A 16,349-nucleotide genomic window follows, 5' to 3' on the forward strand; every position below is an offset into this window, starting at 1 on the left:
AGGGTGAAGGCAAAGGCCCGTCTAAGTCTATCAGAGTCCTTCGCCAATCGCACCCAGGCCACAACAGTTGCGCCAAGTCCTTGCGGGCACTTGCTATTGGTTATTTATTATTCCAGGTACAATTGCAGAAGAAGCGAAGACGGACGGTCCAACAATCACTCCACGCTGCTGGGGCCCGCGGCACAAACCCGGAACCGCGCCAGCACGCGGGGACTAGCGCAAAGCGGGAGAGCTTGCCTTCCAAACACCCGACAACATAAAGCACCAATCCATATGCATACGCTGCAGCCAGGAGCTTTTCACATGCAGTTACAGCGTCAACCTTTGCCGAAGCCATCAGAAGCTGTGCAGCTGGCCAGCGGCACAGCGCTCACCACCGCCGTTGGTACCCGCTGTAGGAACCTACCCTCTCGCACTGAGTCCACTACAGTCTACAGCCATGCACCACCATCACACTCACAGTCTCGCTCAATATATAGCCAGAGGCACATGCAGAGATTGCAGTGCAGCTTCGTCACGCTGCCGGCCGCGCAAGCAGGGAGAGGTCTCGCCCCTCGGTGTCGGCCAGGGGCAGTCCCGCCTCGATCATGCTGCGGTACGGCTTGTAGTACCTGTCCACGTGAGCAAGTACGTGAAGGCGTTGAAAACAGCACCAGTTGAAGCTACTTTGCCTCGGACGTTTGAATCTAGCAAGGGAATTTACAAATGCCCAAGTGCAAGCCCAAAGCGCCCACACGCTTCCTAGTCCTTGTGACGCACATACCGTACACATTCACTCTTACACCCATGTCCACACGTACCAGGCTTTGAAGGTGTCGTCCCACCCTGTACACAGGCCGTGTAATATGTGGGCAGATTGGCGCAACTTCGGTAATTGGGACGGGCACAAAACCAACAACACATATCGACACGCAGCTGCATACGCTGGAAATGAGCGGCAGCTAACTCACACTCGAGAAGGTAGTTGTCTTCAAGGAACTCGAACATGTGCGGGGTCCTGGCCGGGATGACGATAAAGTCGTTGGCGCCGTACTCCTGGACCACCTCCGACCCCGTGTGCGGGTCCTGACGATTTGGCAGGGAGGAAAAGCTGGAGTCAGCCGGCCTGTAAGCGCCCAGGTAAGAACGCACCGCCCCGCCCTGGAAGACTAAAATCGTGCAGCCGTGCCACAGGCATAACACGCGCTAGATTCGTGAGGTATAATGCAATCACAGCGTGCCAAGACAGCAAGCAGCCGCAGCCCAGCGCCCGTGGCACAAGGCACCCCAGCAATTTCCCTCCCTCCCTCCTCTTCTCACAAGCATGCGCAGGCGGGTGCGGCCCTGCAGCACAACGTCGTACTGGTTGCAGTCGTGCAGGTCGCCGCTGCGCCGGTAGCCGGCCTTGGTGAAGTACATGTTCACGAACACGCCCTCGCCTAGCTGCGGCGCGGCCAGGCGGATTGCAGGCAGCAGGCAGCAGACGAAGCCCGCCGGTAGCCGTGAGGCGTGAGAGGTTTGATATTGGCGCATACACGCTACACATGGTGGTGTGATGAGGCCTTTGCAAGGTAGTTAGCAGGGTCGCACCTCTCAGGAACCCGCAGGAACAGCAGGCGGCGGCAGACCGCGATACTGGTAATCCCCCACCCGCAACGCTGTCGCTGCGCTCCCGCGCCTCTAGGCGCGTGAGCGCATCAACGCCTACCTTGAATTTGTAGATTGCGCCGCGACCGTCACGATACGCCGTGGCCTGCAAGGCAGAGGCCGCGTGTGGTATGGTCGAGTGGTCCCAACACATCCCCACGCAACGCGTCCCCACCTCGTACAGTGCCCATGCGCCTGACACGCGGACTTCACTTGCGCCATGCCCACCTCGCCCTCCGCCACACTAGACATGTCCATAGAGGCCCCCGGGGCCTCCGAGACATCGGGCCACGAGAGGACCGCCTTCGGCCCAGCGAGCTGCTTGATGGCCTGCAGTCGCGCCAGCACCTCCCCCGGCAGCGAAGCCAGCGCCTGCGCCTGCGTGACGCCGCGCTGTGCGGTCAGCGAGTCCGCTAATGTCGTAGTGCCTCCTGTTGCACCTGCCGCGGGAGAAGCGACTTGCTCCTTAGCTCCCGGCGCGGCATCGTTGGGTTGGCCGGTGAAGAACGCAACCAGGCTGTCCAGCGCTTGCGACAGCGAGTGGAAGGGCCGTTTATTTTCCCGCCGCGACTTCCAAATATCGTAAACCGTGACTCCAGTTATTGCTAACAGCGCAGCGTGTTCGGCCCAAAGCCAGAGCGGCACCGTGCGAGGCATCGCGTTGTTGGACGTATATATGTATGGAAATGTCACAATGCTCCAATCCAATGTGTATGCTCGGGGTAGTTGATATGGCGCAACAACATTTATCACGCAGGGTCACGCCACGGGGTCACGCGGCCATGCCCAGTACACCTGTGCTACCTCCACGGCTCCAAGGAGAGCTGCCTCGCCGAGATCCAGCCCTATCCAGCCGCCCACAAGAACCGCCCTTCACTACCTGTCCGCTGGCGGTTCACCGGGGCCTGTGACTTCCAGCACGAACAGTAGGCAGATTACTGCTGCGGCGCGAGGTCCACTACTCAAGTCCTGAATAGCATCAACCTACAGTTCGGCAATCCTCGGGCAGCCTCAAGGCTCGTACCGTAGCTGCCTGCTACCCAGGCACCCACCGACCCACGTGCTCCATTGCTGCACTGCGCTTCGTGTCCTTACTCCTAAACAACCAAGAAGCACGTCTCAAGCACCGGCATGCAATGCACAGCCTTTGGTTGCCACAACGTCAAGTTGGTCTTGTCCGCTCACTAGCAGACAAGCTCAGCTGCCGCCCGCCTCATCCTCGTTGCCGCCTGGGTATCTTGACTGTAGACTACCGTCTACAACATGCTGCAAGTGCTTTGACACGAATGGTAGCCACAACCACCCAGCCTCCTCCCAGCCACTACAGCCCTGCATTGGACCAGGGGGGCTCCAGCAGGTCCAGGCTAAACAAATGGGAGTTGACCAAATCCCACAGCAACCACATGCGCACCCAGTGCCTCGCAGTTGCTCTCAACGGCCAAGCCACAGCTGCTGGCGCCGTGAGATGTGTCGCCGCTACACGCGACTGCTAGCACACCACCCTGTACGGACGACGTTGATGCGCGCAACAACAACAACATCAATTGCAACATCTCTCTTTCTACTGTGTATATACACCGTGCCAGCTGCTCAAGCCCAGCGGTGCAAGTGACGTGCTCTTGCTGTGAACCCTTGCTGTGAACCCTTGCGGTACATAACCAAAGCGGCTGAGCGGAAGCCGTCATTAATTTCTATCTCTTTGGCTGCATCAATGCTCTCTCTTCTCCCTCACTCCATCTGCTAGCATAGTCATAAGCGCACACGCGCGCTTGTCATCACTGTCGCTGTCACCGTGCCGGTCCCCCGTCGGCTCACCCCGACGCTCTCACACCGGCCGGCCCATTAGCTGCAGCCCTCCGTGGGGGCTGCGCGCCAGGGCAATGCCGGACGGCGCGTCCTCGCCGGGCGGCTTGAGGTCGCACACGGCGGCGGTGGCGGGCGGCTCACACGCGAACACGACCAGCTCGTTGTCGTTGCCCGGCGATGGCAGGGGCAGCGACAGCCAACCCGCCAGCTCAGCACGCAGCTCCGATACCTACGCATGGCGAGGGACAAGAGCCCAGGTACGGCTTACACGTATGTGTGCGGCAAGGGGGAAAGCAGGGCGACTCCTCTCTTCCCCTTTAAGGTAGCCACTGCTCACGGGCACTAGTGCCGCACGAAAACGGTGCATTCACACTACCTGATTACCGTAACAACCAACAAGTGACAGTTCACCTAGGAGAAAACCAACGCGGGCTGTCACTAGTGACCGAAGGTAACACCATTCGCGGGGTGAACAAATACCACTGGTAAACGCAAGCAGCGTCGTTATAGGTGAGAAGTGATGGCGGTCGATGTGTCAGACACAACTCACCACGTAGCGCAGCTGCTCCAGCGGCCGACCCTCCGCCCAGCTCACGGCGCCGCTGGCCACCGTGTACAGCGGCCCGGCCTTGGTCTCCATGCGGAAGCGCTGGCCGTCCTGCACGCACAAGCAGGGCAGGCAGACGCACATACACACACGGTCAGCAGCTTCATGGTGGATGCACTCTTGGGTCCATAATGAAAGGGTGCAAGCAGGACCAGCCCCGCCAGGCAGGGATCAACATGTTCCCACCATCCCTTACACAGAACTAAACGCCCTGGCCCTCAGACCCACCTCGGAGACCTCAAACAGCTCGATGATGGGCACGTACTGCAGCCTGCCGCCACCGAAGAAGCCACCACCGCTGGTGACCAGCGTCTGCCACTGCCGCCCGCGAAAGCTGCGCCGGTTGTCGGTGGCGCTATTCCTGCTGTCGTTGCCGTCATCGCCCAGTGCGAGTGCTAGCTGTTCCACTAGCAGCATGGCGCCCTCAACCTGGTAATGAGTAGGGATGAAGGCGCAACAGTTCAGCACGCATTTAGAAATTCTGGACAGTTTGACGGGTTTCAGGGCCAGCACTTCAGAGTTGTGTCACCAGCCCGCCCCGCCACGTCCCTGCACCGCACGCTCCCCCCTGCAAAAACAACGACGAGCCTGATTCCCTCCATCCCCATCCCCATCCTTATCCTTTCCCCAACGACCACACACCAGCTCCAGGTCATCAGTCTGACTGGACGCAGCTTCAGCCAGGTAGCGCATCAGGTGGCGCCGAAGCGCTGGCAGCCCGTCCACCATGCATGAGTCAACGCCCAAATGCGCCGAGTCGAGGCACTTCGTCACCGAGGCTATCTCCTCCGGCAAAAGCTCCTTCCCCAGGCAGTTGCGAAGGTTGCCTACATCACGAAGACTTTGCATAACAGCCTCGCAGTTGTCGCCCAAACGGCTGCCCGCTGCCGGGGCGGAGGGGGGCGCGATGGCCCGCAGCAGCTGTGTGTCACCGCTGCGGCGCCGTTGGGCCTGCCTTACACCGGCGCTCCGGCCAGAGCATGACGCCTGGCTGAGCGCTCCTGTCCTAAGAGGTCCCTCGGCTGCAGCTAGTAACGACGACGGGCAGAGAACCGTCGAGACATCGCCGCGTGTCGCCGACGAGGCTGGCAACAGTCGTGCCGGGCCTGAGACTATACGAATCATTAAGCTCTCCTTTGTAAGTCCTTAACGAACCCACAAGCACGCGCCAGCCGCCTGTCCGTCTAGGGCTTTACGACTGCGGACCCGATTACTCGTTGCCAATTCGCATATATCGATTGGACGCACTTTCAGTCCAGCAAAGCGGTGAACGCGGCACTGGGGACGCTTCTCGGCCCGTAACACGTTCTGCTGACGTGCGCAGGACGGAGCGCACAAGAGCTAGGGATTCTATCACAGAAGCTGCTATAGTCTGTATCTCTATCAAAAGCTTACTGTATGCGTCGCGTCTCCGCGGTTGCTTTGTCTGAGGCTACAACAATCGCTAACCACCACACACAAATCCCGGCCAGCTCCCACCCGAAACGGACTGCCCCTCCTGTCTCCCATGTACCACCGAACGCGCACAGCCCCCCCCCCTCTTTACGTTCCAGGCCTGCGCCCCTCCCCTTCGATTCACGCCCCACCCCTGCCCCCTTATCACACATTGCCACCACCACCACCACCACCACCACCACCGCCCATGACCACCACCACCACCTCGCATGACCACCACCAGTCGCCACAGCAGCCCGTGGACTGAATGAAACGATCCGCACGCGCTCTTGCACGCGCTGCCTGCGGCTCAGCTGGCCGTGATGCAAGGTGACACTCAGGTCCGTGCAGAGGCGTGCAGGTCCTCCGCTGGTATCGCCGGCCTCACGGTTGGACGACACAGGCCCCTAGAAAGGCCTCTAGGAATACCAATAGAACTTCGAAGGACTTGACAAGTCACATGAGGTCCCTCTAGCCTCTACTTGTGTTCCCTTCTCAACCCCTCCAGACATGCACTATAGGGCGGACCTGCCTTTGACTGACCCTACCTGCACACTTGCGTGCACGCCCGCACATCGCTTTTCCTGGGCGGAGGGATGTGGAGAGAGCCACATTTAAAACCTGTGGGCGACCAGGTAGCGACACCCCAAAATGTGGGCGCGCAACGTTAACCAACTGCGTGATCATGCCCGCGCAGTCCCACCCTGCCACCGTAGAATTAGTAACTTCAGAACCCCCCAACTCAATCCAACCCCCCCCCCCACACACACACACGTTCAAAAGCACAACCAAATGTAGACAGCACCCAAAGATCTCATACAGGTGCCATACTCCGCGTATGTTCTCACGCATTGCCCGTGCAACAATACAATGCCGCCATTCCCACTCCACTGCCATGTCCACGCCATGGGCAACACGCAGCCACTGCCACGCCCCTTACGGCCTTACCCACATGCACAAGGCTTCTTCACTACGAGAGCCACCTAGCCAGATGCCAGGATTTGGGCCCCCCTACCTGACCGCTTCCCGAAGATACAACCGCTACCGTCTACGGTATGGGCGTCAGCTGCACCCTACGGGACCTCGCCAACCTGCCTCAACCCTGTCCCATCGCACAATCGCTACCGTCTGCGCTCCCTTATGGCTTCCAGTGCGGTGGCTTGGGGCGTCAGAAAGCCGCCAGCGGCTTGGTATCACCGCGCCGCACCCTACCCGCACGGAGCGGCCACCATCCAGTGACGACGGGACCGCCTTCACCCTATGCATTTCGACACGTGGTGTCGGTAGTATTGGGGCTATCGGCCGCCGAAGCAGCCTCCCCTCGTCGACAGACTTCGCGTGTACGAAGTTGTCTACCTAGCCGTATCCTTCTTTTTTCTGGCGGCGGTGGCGGCGGTGCAGGGCCTAGAGACGGCGGTGGCGGCGGCGGTGGCACCGCGCCTACCGGCGGCAACAGCAGCGGCCACGGCGTTGGGCCCGGTGGTGGCGGCGGCACGGGCGGCCCTGGGCCCAGCGGCAGTGGCGGCGCGCATATTCGAAGCAGAGGGGGTGGGCAAGGCCACGTGGAGGAGGACAGCGCGGCGCCGCCTTCAAAGCGGCGCCGGCGCGCAGGTTGAGGCCTGCCGGTGTTGTCTGGTTAGCGACCTGTGCTGATGAGCATGGCGTAGCGGGCAGTCGGCTGCAGCGGCAGGGGTGTTGAGAGGTTTTCCTTGGTTGGCCTGCTGCCTGCTGCACTAGTGCTTGATAGCTGGGCGCGACTGGGCACATATGGCGGGCGGTGCCTTCACAGACCGACCCCGGCTATGTCCGGGAGATGAGGCTAGTATCGGAACCTTCGGCCTCAGACGGAGGACGTGGCGTGGGCTCAGCCCACTTTTCCCTTGCGAGGGAAAGCCACCTTTTCTTGTTCGGGGATGACACGTGGATGACACGGCTCAATGGGTGAGGGCTCAGTGGGGCTCAGTCGTGGGCTCAATGGGGCTCAGTGGGTGATTGCTGGGTGACTGGTGGGTGATGGCTCAGTCGTGGGCTCAGTGGGACTCACTCACTCTACCCTCCCGACGGTGCAGGGACGTGACGTCAACTCCGCAACCAACATCCGGCACGCGCTGGTGGAGATGCTGCTGGGGCACAAGCGACCTGAATCGCTGCAGACTGGCGGCGGCAGCGGCGGCAGCGGCGACAACGGCGGCGGCAGCGGCGGCGGCGCGTGCGCGCATCTTGGTAGCGGAGGGGGCGGGAAAGGCCATGTGGAGGAGGAGAGCGCAGCGCCGCCCAAGAAGCGGCGCAAGCGCGCAGGCTGAGGAGCCGGCTGGTGTCTAGGTAGCGGTCCGCGGTGGGGCTGGCAGGGCATGCGTAGCGGCATGACAAGCAGTGCGGCTGTTGACACTGTGCTGCGTCTGGCTGCGGTTGGCTCTGCTGTGGCATCGCGATTGCTAGGCACCTGGTTTGGCTATGTGCCTGTGGAAACCGACCCCGGCTATGTCCGGGCGATGAGGACGTTCGGCCTCAGAGAGTGGAGGGGCCCAGCCCCTTTTTGGGCTGAGCCCCCTGAGCGAAGCGATCCAGGGGGGGCGAAGCCCCCCAGGATTGCCCCTGTCCGTGCGTGCGTGCGTGTGTGCCTGTGTCGACAAAAAGTACCATACTGGCACAAACCGCGAGTGCCACGTATTATTAATTGCAATTACCTATTGTAGAAAAATAGACGGCAGGGAAAACTCGGCCGGAGCGAGAAGCGACCTCGTGAGTCCATGGACATCTTGACTTTCTTCAGTTCGCGAGTATAGCTCTCGGCCCCTAAATATCTTACATCCATGTATCAAAACATGTCGACGAACGCTTTGGGGCAAGAATGTCGAAATTGTTTGCAACAGCCAAACCATGCGTCCCCGAGCCTTACATGTGTCGCGGCCCGGGATCCCGCGCCCGAGCCCGGCTAGCCGTTTGCGGTGCTTGAGTGGGATGTGGGTGAGGTGCATTTGGGGTATCATGGACCGTTAAGTGGCGTGGGTAAGGTGGCGTGGCGTGGCGGGGACAGGGCATGTCGGTGCCTCGGCACGGCGTTGGCATAGTGGCCAGTCCCGCTGGATGGGCTTGCAAGGGTGCCGTTCATGTCGCCGGTGCCCATCGTCACATCCCCTTGCGCTACATGGGGCTCAGCCCATTTTCCAGCTGTACAAAGCTGACACCCCTTGTCCCGTGACCGTTCGTTCCCACCACACTCGTCATTGACCGGGGAACACTTGTCTTGTTCGTCGCAGTCCTGCTGCACAACGGCTGCGCCGGGTGCGCGCCTGTGTCCACCTCCTCCATCCACCTCCCCAGCCAGCAACTCGTTGGCACAGTAACTCCGGCGTTCGACCAGCCGCGCACTCCTGCCCTGCCGCTGCCAATTGTGTGCCATTTGTTGGGTTCTGGGACTCAGCTGCACCCTACGGGACTTTACCAACTTGCCTTACCACTGTCCCATCGCACATCCACCTCCCCCGCCGCCCGGCTGCACAGCAGCGTCACCGCCGTCACCGCCACCGCCCTGCCGTGGGCCTCCTCCCCTTTCACCGCCAGGGCCGGGGCGCGTGAGCGCCGCCGGCCGCGGCAGTCCCTCCTCCTGGCAGGCGGTGATGAGGCGGATCTTGGCTTCAGCGTTGACTCGGGGAACAATCAACCTGACACGCGTCGTAGTGTTGTTTAAAGTCTGGTTGCTAGGTTTGCCACTGCCCGCTGCCCTATGGTTGCAGCGCACAGCAGTGCCATGCGACTTTGCGGCATTGCGGCGAACAAACACTGAGTGGGTGGCCGGTGGGTGGCAGTGGGTGACCGGTGGGTGACAGGCTGGGTGCAGGGCTTGCATCTTCCAAGGGGCCAGGGGCCCAAAAGGGGTAGTTGGCGAGATTCGGGGACCGTATGCAGCCCCACGCGGCGAGAATGCACCCCCGGAAATGCCCAATCTTCCTCGCCCGAGGGCCGCCCTTTCTTGCCGCTCCCCGCAGATGCAAGCCCTGCCTGACAGGCTAGGACTCACTGGCCGCACTCCCATGATGAGCGCATGTCTCATTCCGGCCATCAACAGCGTGACATTCAGATATTTGGGCGCGCCCAGGTGCTGGTGCGGGGCTGCGCACGCACATGGGCATTTGAGCTGAGCTTTTGTGACAGGTCAAGCGGTATGGCATGCACGGCTGTGATTGCGGTAGTGTGCGCGCAGCTGGCGCGACTTCCGATCGGCGATCGCGGAGAGTCCGCTCCCAGCTTACATCTTACATCGGCCCACCGGGGCCTGTGCCGGCGTACGGCTTCACAGGGTCGCCCATGTGCCATCTTGCCTTTCTCTGACGCACGTCTTCACACCACGAATCAATGTTACGAAATGCGCATCAAATGAAAATCAGCAGGTGAAATAGAGAGTGAGAGCGACAAGCGAGACGCGCGGTAAAAGCGCCTGAACCAGCGATGGCGGCATCACACTGAACAAGATGAAGCGGGCCCCACAGCTCAGGAGCACTGGCCTCTCAGCGTGGCACCCGCTCCGCTTCGGTCTGCCCAGCCGCACTGACGCACACCGCTCAGCCAGGCTTGCCCAACCAATGCCCTCTTCGAGATACAACACCTACCAACACACTAACCCCCAGTCACGCACATACATGGTCCGTCAGCCAGCGCAGCCTCTGGCAGAGGAGGCGCCGGCGCCGCGCCACAGTGCAATTACCCGGCTGAAGAGGCGCCCCAAATGCGACCCGTCCCCATCCAGCCTTCGCCGCACGCAACGATCCACATTGTGGATTAAACATGCAATGTTTCAGAAAAGCGCATGTCTCATCTCAATCCGATGCCCCGCATACCATACACTAACACTCGCCTGTGGGGTAATCATTGAGGGGCCCTAACATCGTGCACTGGAGGGCAAACGCCGTCTTGTACCAAGCAAAATAGACGGAGTAATGCATACATCAGAGGGGCTTAGCAAACCATATCCGGTGAGCTCTCGGCCACACTGCATACAAAAAACATCCCCCAGGCAGGTTCCTTTCCTTGCTGCACAGCCCTTACGAATACGCTGCACGGACTCTCTTCTATGCGTGCTAACCCACGCGTGTGGCGTTCTTTGGCTCCAACAACAAGACCTCCTGACATAAGAGTCACGCACCTCATGGCCCGCAACACCATGAGAGGCTACGTGGCTGCCAATGCCAAAGTCACAAAGCCCCCACGCCGTTGCAACTCTCACGTGTATGTGAAACGCTGGGGGGTCTCTAATATTGGATCAAATTCTATACTCGGAGCATGTGCCCCTGCTAGCGCGCCTTCCCGTACCGTGAGCTGCATCCAACGTCGACCACACCACCCAGCTTACGGCTACTTCCTTAGTGTCGTCGGCGCTTCCACCCACATCAGTGTATTCAGCTCTCACCGGTCCAACTGGAGGTGCGTCGCTGCAACCCTCCTGGAATTTATTGAGCCTTCTCCACTCGATTTCTCGCCTCTCCTCGCCCGTGTCTTGCGTCGGTGGGTTCGGAGGTTTCGAAACCTTCGGCCTCAGACATTCCACCAACGTGGCGGTGGCGGCAAAGCCCACTTTTCCCATGCGAGGGGACCACATATCTTGTCCCTGTAAGGGATGGCCACCTGTCTTGTCTCGCCTCTCCGCCTCACGTCAACGTCGCTGGAACCCGTCAGCCAGAAAACACCACTCTTGGTGCCGCCAGGGAGGGCAGGATCAGCAGCCGTATCCCCCAGCCCAGTCTACCCCAATGACGTCGTCCATGCGTGCGCGAGCTTTGTGGGATGTCTCAAGCATCCGGCCGCTCTGCCCGTGCGGATCCTCTTCTTTGCTTGCAGCATGGGGGCCACCGGCTCCGCCTGCACGTGTCTACAACACACCACAAACACACTACGCAACTACACACATACACACAGTACGTTCGTGTCAAAGGATTAGGGGAGAGTCGGACGTAAGAGCCACTGAGTAACTCAGATGTTGACTTGAAGCAGCCCGAGCCTCTACGCATACAGGGCAGAACTTCTCGCGCACTTGAGCAAAACCGCGCTCTCCATACCCACCACAAATCTAAAACACATGCATACTGTGGCACTAGAAACGACACTGGTGCACACCCTATAAAACCGTGGTACGCATGTTTCAGAAATTCTAGTACAGTTCAACGCTATCTCATGCAACGCCGCTGCGCACGAACTGTACGGCACAAGGCTCAAGGCAACATGCCTGAGGCTGTGTCGGCGTCTCTCCTTCGAAAATTCTCCCCCTCCGCTCCTGTACTGATTAACGTGGGCAAGTTACTCCTTCAGGCCCCCCAGCGTACTGTAGCTTCCAAAAGGCAGCGCAGTCAATACGAGGGTCCGCAGGGGCTCTGGACACCGAAGGCCGGCGCCCAGCGCCCCTTGCAGACACCGCATTCTCCTATGCACACCTTCGCACCTACCGCTCTGCCAGCACTGCTGCTTGTCACCCATCGGTCCCCGCATTTTTGTGTCTGGCCGCACATCATCGCGGCAGATCGCCATCGAGTCCAGCATCAACGTCATAGCAAGTACGATTTATCCATCCCGCATCCCAGCAAGGCCTTTGCGCGGGCTGTGCACATACCTATGCATGTGCGCGCACACAAGCACCTAAGCACAATGCCGCTAGCGCCTATATGCCCCCGAGCAACACACTAGGTGTAGCAATCGTGCTTTTCGACAAACACGCAAGCTTTCCTTGTTTTGCACCTTCCGTATGGGCAAAGCACATGCAGGCACCCACGCCACGCTTGCAACCAGCTCCGCAACAACTCCCTTGACACCCACACCGCAAAAAATCTTCATTTGCTACTAGAGATTCCCCTCCTTCAGTCCTGTATGCACGAATGGTGGGTGGCTTGGGCCCGGTGACCCAACATCACCACACCGCAAAACTGTGCAGACCGGATGCGCACCGGGCGGGGAGTGGGGTGGGTCAGGGGCAGCCGGCGCGCCGAAAGCCATGTCCCTCGCCACTCTCTCTCTCGGTCTCTCCCGTTCCAGCTTCGAAGCTGCGCCCCTTATCGGCAGCCGGCTTGTGCAAAATACAGCACGCGCCGGCGCCGCCACGGGGCCGCCTCGCAGCCTGCCGATGCCGGCGCGGCGCGGCGCCCGACTCACTGACCTTCCCCTCCTGCCCTCACACATCCGATGCCTGGGTACCTCCCTGAGTGGGTTGGCCCCCAGCGCAGTACGTCAGCATGTCAAAAAGCCAGTCCGATCTCCGTCGTCCCATCACTGCCCGCCTCCGCAAAAAACGTTGAGCGAAAACGGCAGCAGCGTGGCTTTCTAACGGGGCGGAAAGGCGGTCATATAAGTTGCCTGCGGGCGGCTGACAGAACCCGGTCCACCTCTTTGGTCCCAGAGTTGCCATCTCCTCTCTCATCGCTCGCCTCTGCTGACCTGCGCTTTGCAGGTCATCTCCTCCTCTCCTCCCCAGCTCATTGCTTCGACCTCTCCAATGTCTCAAAGTCTCCAATCACGCCGCGTGCCTTCCGGCGCGCGCAATGATGCGCGGCACCCTACCACGCAAGCTCGTTGTATCGCATAACGTTGCCCCGACATCGTGCTCAAAACTGCGCCCGCTACAGGCCTTCTGTCCTTCGAGATTTCGGGGGTTGCGCTCCTCACGTCAACTGGGCTTGCTAAGCCAGGGAGCCGGCGGCCAGCTGTGCCTGGAGCAGAATGTTGCTCCAGTCGGAGGCGCCGCCAGCACCCTTCATTGAGTCACCCAGCATCATGCCGCCCGACTGCTGCAGGAGCGCGGCCGCAGCCGCAGCCGCCTGCTGCTGTTGCTGCTGCTGGTGCTGCTGCGAGTGCTGCTGCTGCAGCTGTGCTTGGTGGTGCATGAGGTTGCCGGGGTTGCCCATCCCGCCCATCCCGGCAGCGCCGCCAAGCTGCCCGGCGAGAGATCCCAGGTGATTCTGTGCGAGGGAAGCATATAAAGAAAGGAATGGTTAAGTCGAGCCAACGGAGAATGGCAAGAGCTACGAGCCAGTTTGGCGGAGACAAGTGACTCTCTGCACGAATGCCATACACTTGGGCGACATGAACGTCTCATCCCCGAGGCCCGCCTGCCAACCAAAGCTGCTTCTCACCTGCAGACCGCCTGGCTGGCCGCCAAACCCGCCAGCGCCACCGTAGCCGCCGAACTGGTGCATGCCGGCGGCGTTAACGGCGTTGTTGAGCACCGCTGCCTGCTGCGCCGCCGCCAGCTCCAGCGCCGCCGTCGTGGCGGCCATGGAGTTCAGGTCCAACCGGCCTGCTGCTGCGGCAGCGGCGGCGGCCGGCCCGTACGCGCCCAGGCCGCCGACAGCGCCGTATGCGCCCTGCAGTGCCATCAGATTGTTGTATGTGGCGGCGCTGTTGTTGGCCGCGGAGCCGTACGCAGCCGCGTTGCGCAGGCCGAGGAGTTGCGCCACCGCCAGCTGCTGCTGCTGGAGCTGCTGCTGGACAGAGGCGGCGCCGTGGCCGGCAGGCGGCGTCGGCGAGCCGCGCGCGGAGCCGTTGCCGCCCATGCCACCGCCGCCCCGCCGTCCGCCGTGGCCGCCGTGCATGCCCTGCCCTTGGCCGGGCGGGCCCTGACCCTGGCCGCCGAAGTGCGCGCCGCCCTGTCCCGCGCCCTGGTGCTGCTGCTGTTGCGCGCCCGGGCCGCCGCGGCGAGGGCCGTGCTGACCCGGCTGATGGTGGCCACCTGCCGGGTGGCCAATAGAGCTACCCGGCGGCGTATTGCCGTTGCCGCTCGCACCCCCGCCCAGCATCTCGGGCAGCCCCGTCACGGGGCAGGATAGGGCCGTCTGCAAGTTGCTGGCACTGACGGCAGCTGCCGCCGCGGCGCCGCCGGTCATGCCGTTGCCGGTTCGCTGTGCGCGGCCACCGGGCAGGTCCTGGCTGTGGCGGCTAGAAGCTGGGCCGCCGCCAACGCCGCCAGCAGCGGCGTATTGAGCCATGGCGCTGGTGGTGCGGGCGGGAGGCGGCGCGGGCGGAGGCGCGCGGGGGCTGCCCGCCAGGGAGCCGCCACCGTTGCCGCCCGGGCCGCTGTGCAGCGCTGAGGAGCCGTTGCTGCCGCTGGAAGCTGCATTGGCGCAGGTCTCGCCGGGGCGCTGCTCGGCTCCCGAGGTCGAGCCACTCTTGCAACCTGCATAGAATGTCGTTGAGGCAGCTGCAGTTAATGCAGGTATGTACTACTAATGATGTGGCTGGCCCAGCGCAACAACCAGCTACAGCATTGCTTGCAATCATGATGTTCACGGCTTAACAGCTATCGCACCCGTGCACTCTAACCGCATACGCCCAGTTGGCCATGGCACAGACAGCGCCCCCAGCCCCCCATGCCGCCCGCGTCCGCGCAACCACTGAACGTGCTGCTGCCCACCTGCCGGTCGCGCACGCGCCATCTTGAGCGTCTCCTCCGCCGCCGCGGGGCCCTGCAGCGCCACCAGCAGCCGCTCCTCCTCCTCCCTGGCGGTGGGCGGCACATCGCCCTCCGACCGAGAGGTGTCCTGGTGACCGCCCACGCTGTCGGCCTCGTCGTTGCTCTCGCTGCCGGCCGCGTCCTCGCAAAACAGCGCTGCGCAGCCTCCCTGCGAGCCGTGGTGCTCGCCATCAGCGTCAATGGCAGCCCCAGTGCCGCTGACGATGGTCGAGCCGCCTGTGGCGTCTGACGAGCACGTGGCAGCGGAGGCGGACGTGGTGGCAGTGCTCGTGGCCGACTGCGGGCCGGAGGAGGTGGCGGACGAGGTGGTCGCCGCGGCGGCAGCGGCGCGCGCTGCCGACTCGATGGCCTTGTTCTTAGGCGCCTTGCGCGGTTTGACCGTCGCGCGGGCCGAAGCCAGCTCACACAGCAGGTCGCGCGCCTTGGCCGCGACGGAGGCGACAGTAGCCGTGTGCCGGGGTTGAATCATGGCCAGCGACACGGCGGGGTTGGGCTCGTCCTCCATCTGCATCACTCTCAAGTTGGTCAGGTATGCCGCCAGGATGTCGATGCAATTGTTCCCAGCCTCCGCGACGTTCTGCGGTCACAAGGCGAATCGTTGACTCAACGCCCTTCTCCGCAGCGCCAAACGCGCTTTCTGGCGCATACAAAAGTTGACAAGGAGTTGCAACTATGCGGGCATTGCTGGCGACAAAGCGGCCCCGCCCGCGTCGCCAAGTCCCCCAACGAGTCGCACGGAACGCACCAACTGGAACTCGGGGAAGTCCTGGTCCTCGATACCGAGGATTTGCTGCGCCAATAGCAGAGGGTGGGGGAACACGCTGCCGCACAGCGCGAAAATAACCTTGGCGCACATAACATCTTGCGAATCCACAGGTCCATGGAGTGGCACTCGCGTCACAGCCGGCGCTGATGTCGGTGTGAGGTCGGTTTGGTCCAGCTCATCTTGGAGCATGACGCTGCCATCTGCGGCGTCAGATGCGTTCCAGGTTCAGCGAGAGCGTTCGCGACCGCGTCGCTGAGCAAGTGCGCAACCGAAGCACCCCCGCCCCCGACGCGGACAATGCGCGGAAGCATAAAGCACCTCGCCTAGAACAAAAAGATCCGACAAGCGCAGGCAGCGCGCAAAGGTTTGGGCGGCCCCCGCTAGTCACGAGATGGCGACCTAGCGCATACCTGCCGACGCCTGGCGTGCCCGCACGTCCTCCTCCAGAGCGGCTGTCATGTCAAGCCACGCCCAGCGCTGTCAGCCGGGCAAGAAGCAGGCCCTCTGCAGGGAAAACGACTGACTGCGACGCGGCGTGACGGTCTCGCTGAGGCAGCGGCTAATCAAAGTGCTTAAACAGATGTATGTTTGTAATTTCAGCGAAATGCACTACCGTGACTGTCGGGCGCCAGGAGACAAAAGGCAGTGGCCCTGGAGCA

The 16,349-nt window shown here is 61.7% G+C and overlaps 5 protein-coding genes across 5 annotated transcripts; 1 reads left to right on the forward strand and 4 right to left on the reverse strand.

Moving 5' to 3' along the window:
• Positions 1-14: 14 nt before the first annotated feature.
• On the reverse strand, positions 15-2,170 carry CHLRE_17g742050v5 (uncharacterized protein). The gene is made up of 6 exons (XM_001701069.2): positions 1,855-2,170; positions 1,688-1,732; positions 1,300-1,422; positions 951-1,065; positions 801-825; positions 15-611 (listed from the first exon to the last, which is right to left on the reverse strand). The coding sequence occupies exons 1-6, from the start codon at positions 1,882-1,884 to the stop codon at positions 515-517; spliced, it is 435 nt and encodes a 144-aa protein (XP_001701121.2). The 5' UTR covers positions 1,885-2,170; the 3' UTR covers positions 15-514.
• A 54-nt stretch (positions 2,171-2,224) lies between these two features.
• Positions 2,225-5,420, reverse strand: CHLRE_17g742100v5 (uncharacterized protein). The gene is made up of 4 exons (XM_043072666.1): positions 4,682-5,420; positions 4,268-4,468; positions 3,983-4,090; positions 2,225-3,661 (listed from the first exon to the last, which is right to left on the reverse strand). The coding sequence occupies exons 1-4, from the start codon at positions 4,766-4,768 to the stop codon at positions 3,452-3,454; spliced, it is 606 nt and encodes a 201-aa protein (XP_042915125.1). The 5' UTR covers positions 4,769-5,420; the 3' UTR covers positions 2,225-3,451.
• A 500-nt stretch (positions 5,421-5,920) lies between these two features.
• CHLRE_17g742116v5 (uncharacterized protein) lies at positions 5,921-7,992 on the forward strand. The gene is made up of 2 exons (XM_043072667.1): positions 5,921-6,108; positions 7,543-7,992. Exons 1-2 carry the CDS (start codon positions 6,070-6,072, stop codon positions 7,774-7,776), a joined length of 273 nt encoding a protein of 90 aa, XP_042915126.1. The 5' UTR covers positions 5,921-6,069; the 3' UTR covers positions 7,777-7,992.
• A 1,725-nt stretch (positions 7,993-9,717) lies between these two features.
• CHLRE_17g742132v5 (uncharacterized protein) lies at positions 9,718-13,060 on the reverse strand. Its single transcript, XM_043072668.1, has one exon. It carries the CDS (start codon positions 12,873-12,875, stop codon positions 12,630-12,632), a length of 246 nt encoding a protein of 81 aa, XP_042915127.1. The 5' UTR covers positions 12,876-13,060; the 3' UTR covers positions 9,718-12,629.
• A 54-nt stretch (positions 13,061-13,114) lies between these two features.
• CHLRE_17g742150v5 (uncharacterized protein) lies at positions 13,115-16,330 on the reverse strand. The gene is made up of 5 exons (XM_043072669.1): positions 16,101-16,330; positions 15,670-15,890; positions 14,865-15,501; positions 13,588-14,627; positions 13,115-13,413 (listed from the first exon to the last, which is right to left on the reverse strand). Exons 1-5 carry the CDS (start codon positions 16,147-16,149, stop codon positions 13,135-13,137), a joined length of 2,226 nt encoding a protein of 741 aa, XP_042915128.1. The 5' UTR covers positions 16,150-16,330; the 3' UTR covers positions 13,115-13,134.
• Between the last annotated feature and the right edge of the window lie 19 nt (positions 16,331-16,349).

The sequence above is a fragment of the Chlamydomonas reinhardtii genome, chromosome 17 (assembly GCF_000002595.2).
Source record: "Chlamydomonas reinhardtii strain CC-503 cw92 mt+ chromosome 17, whole genome shotgun sequence".
Classification (NCBI taxonomy): Eukaryota; Viridiplantae; Chlorophyta; class Chlorophyceae; order Chlamydomonadales; family Chlamydomonadaceae; genus Chlamydomonas; species Chlamydomonas reinhardtii.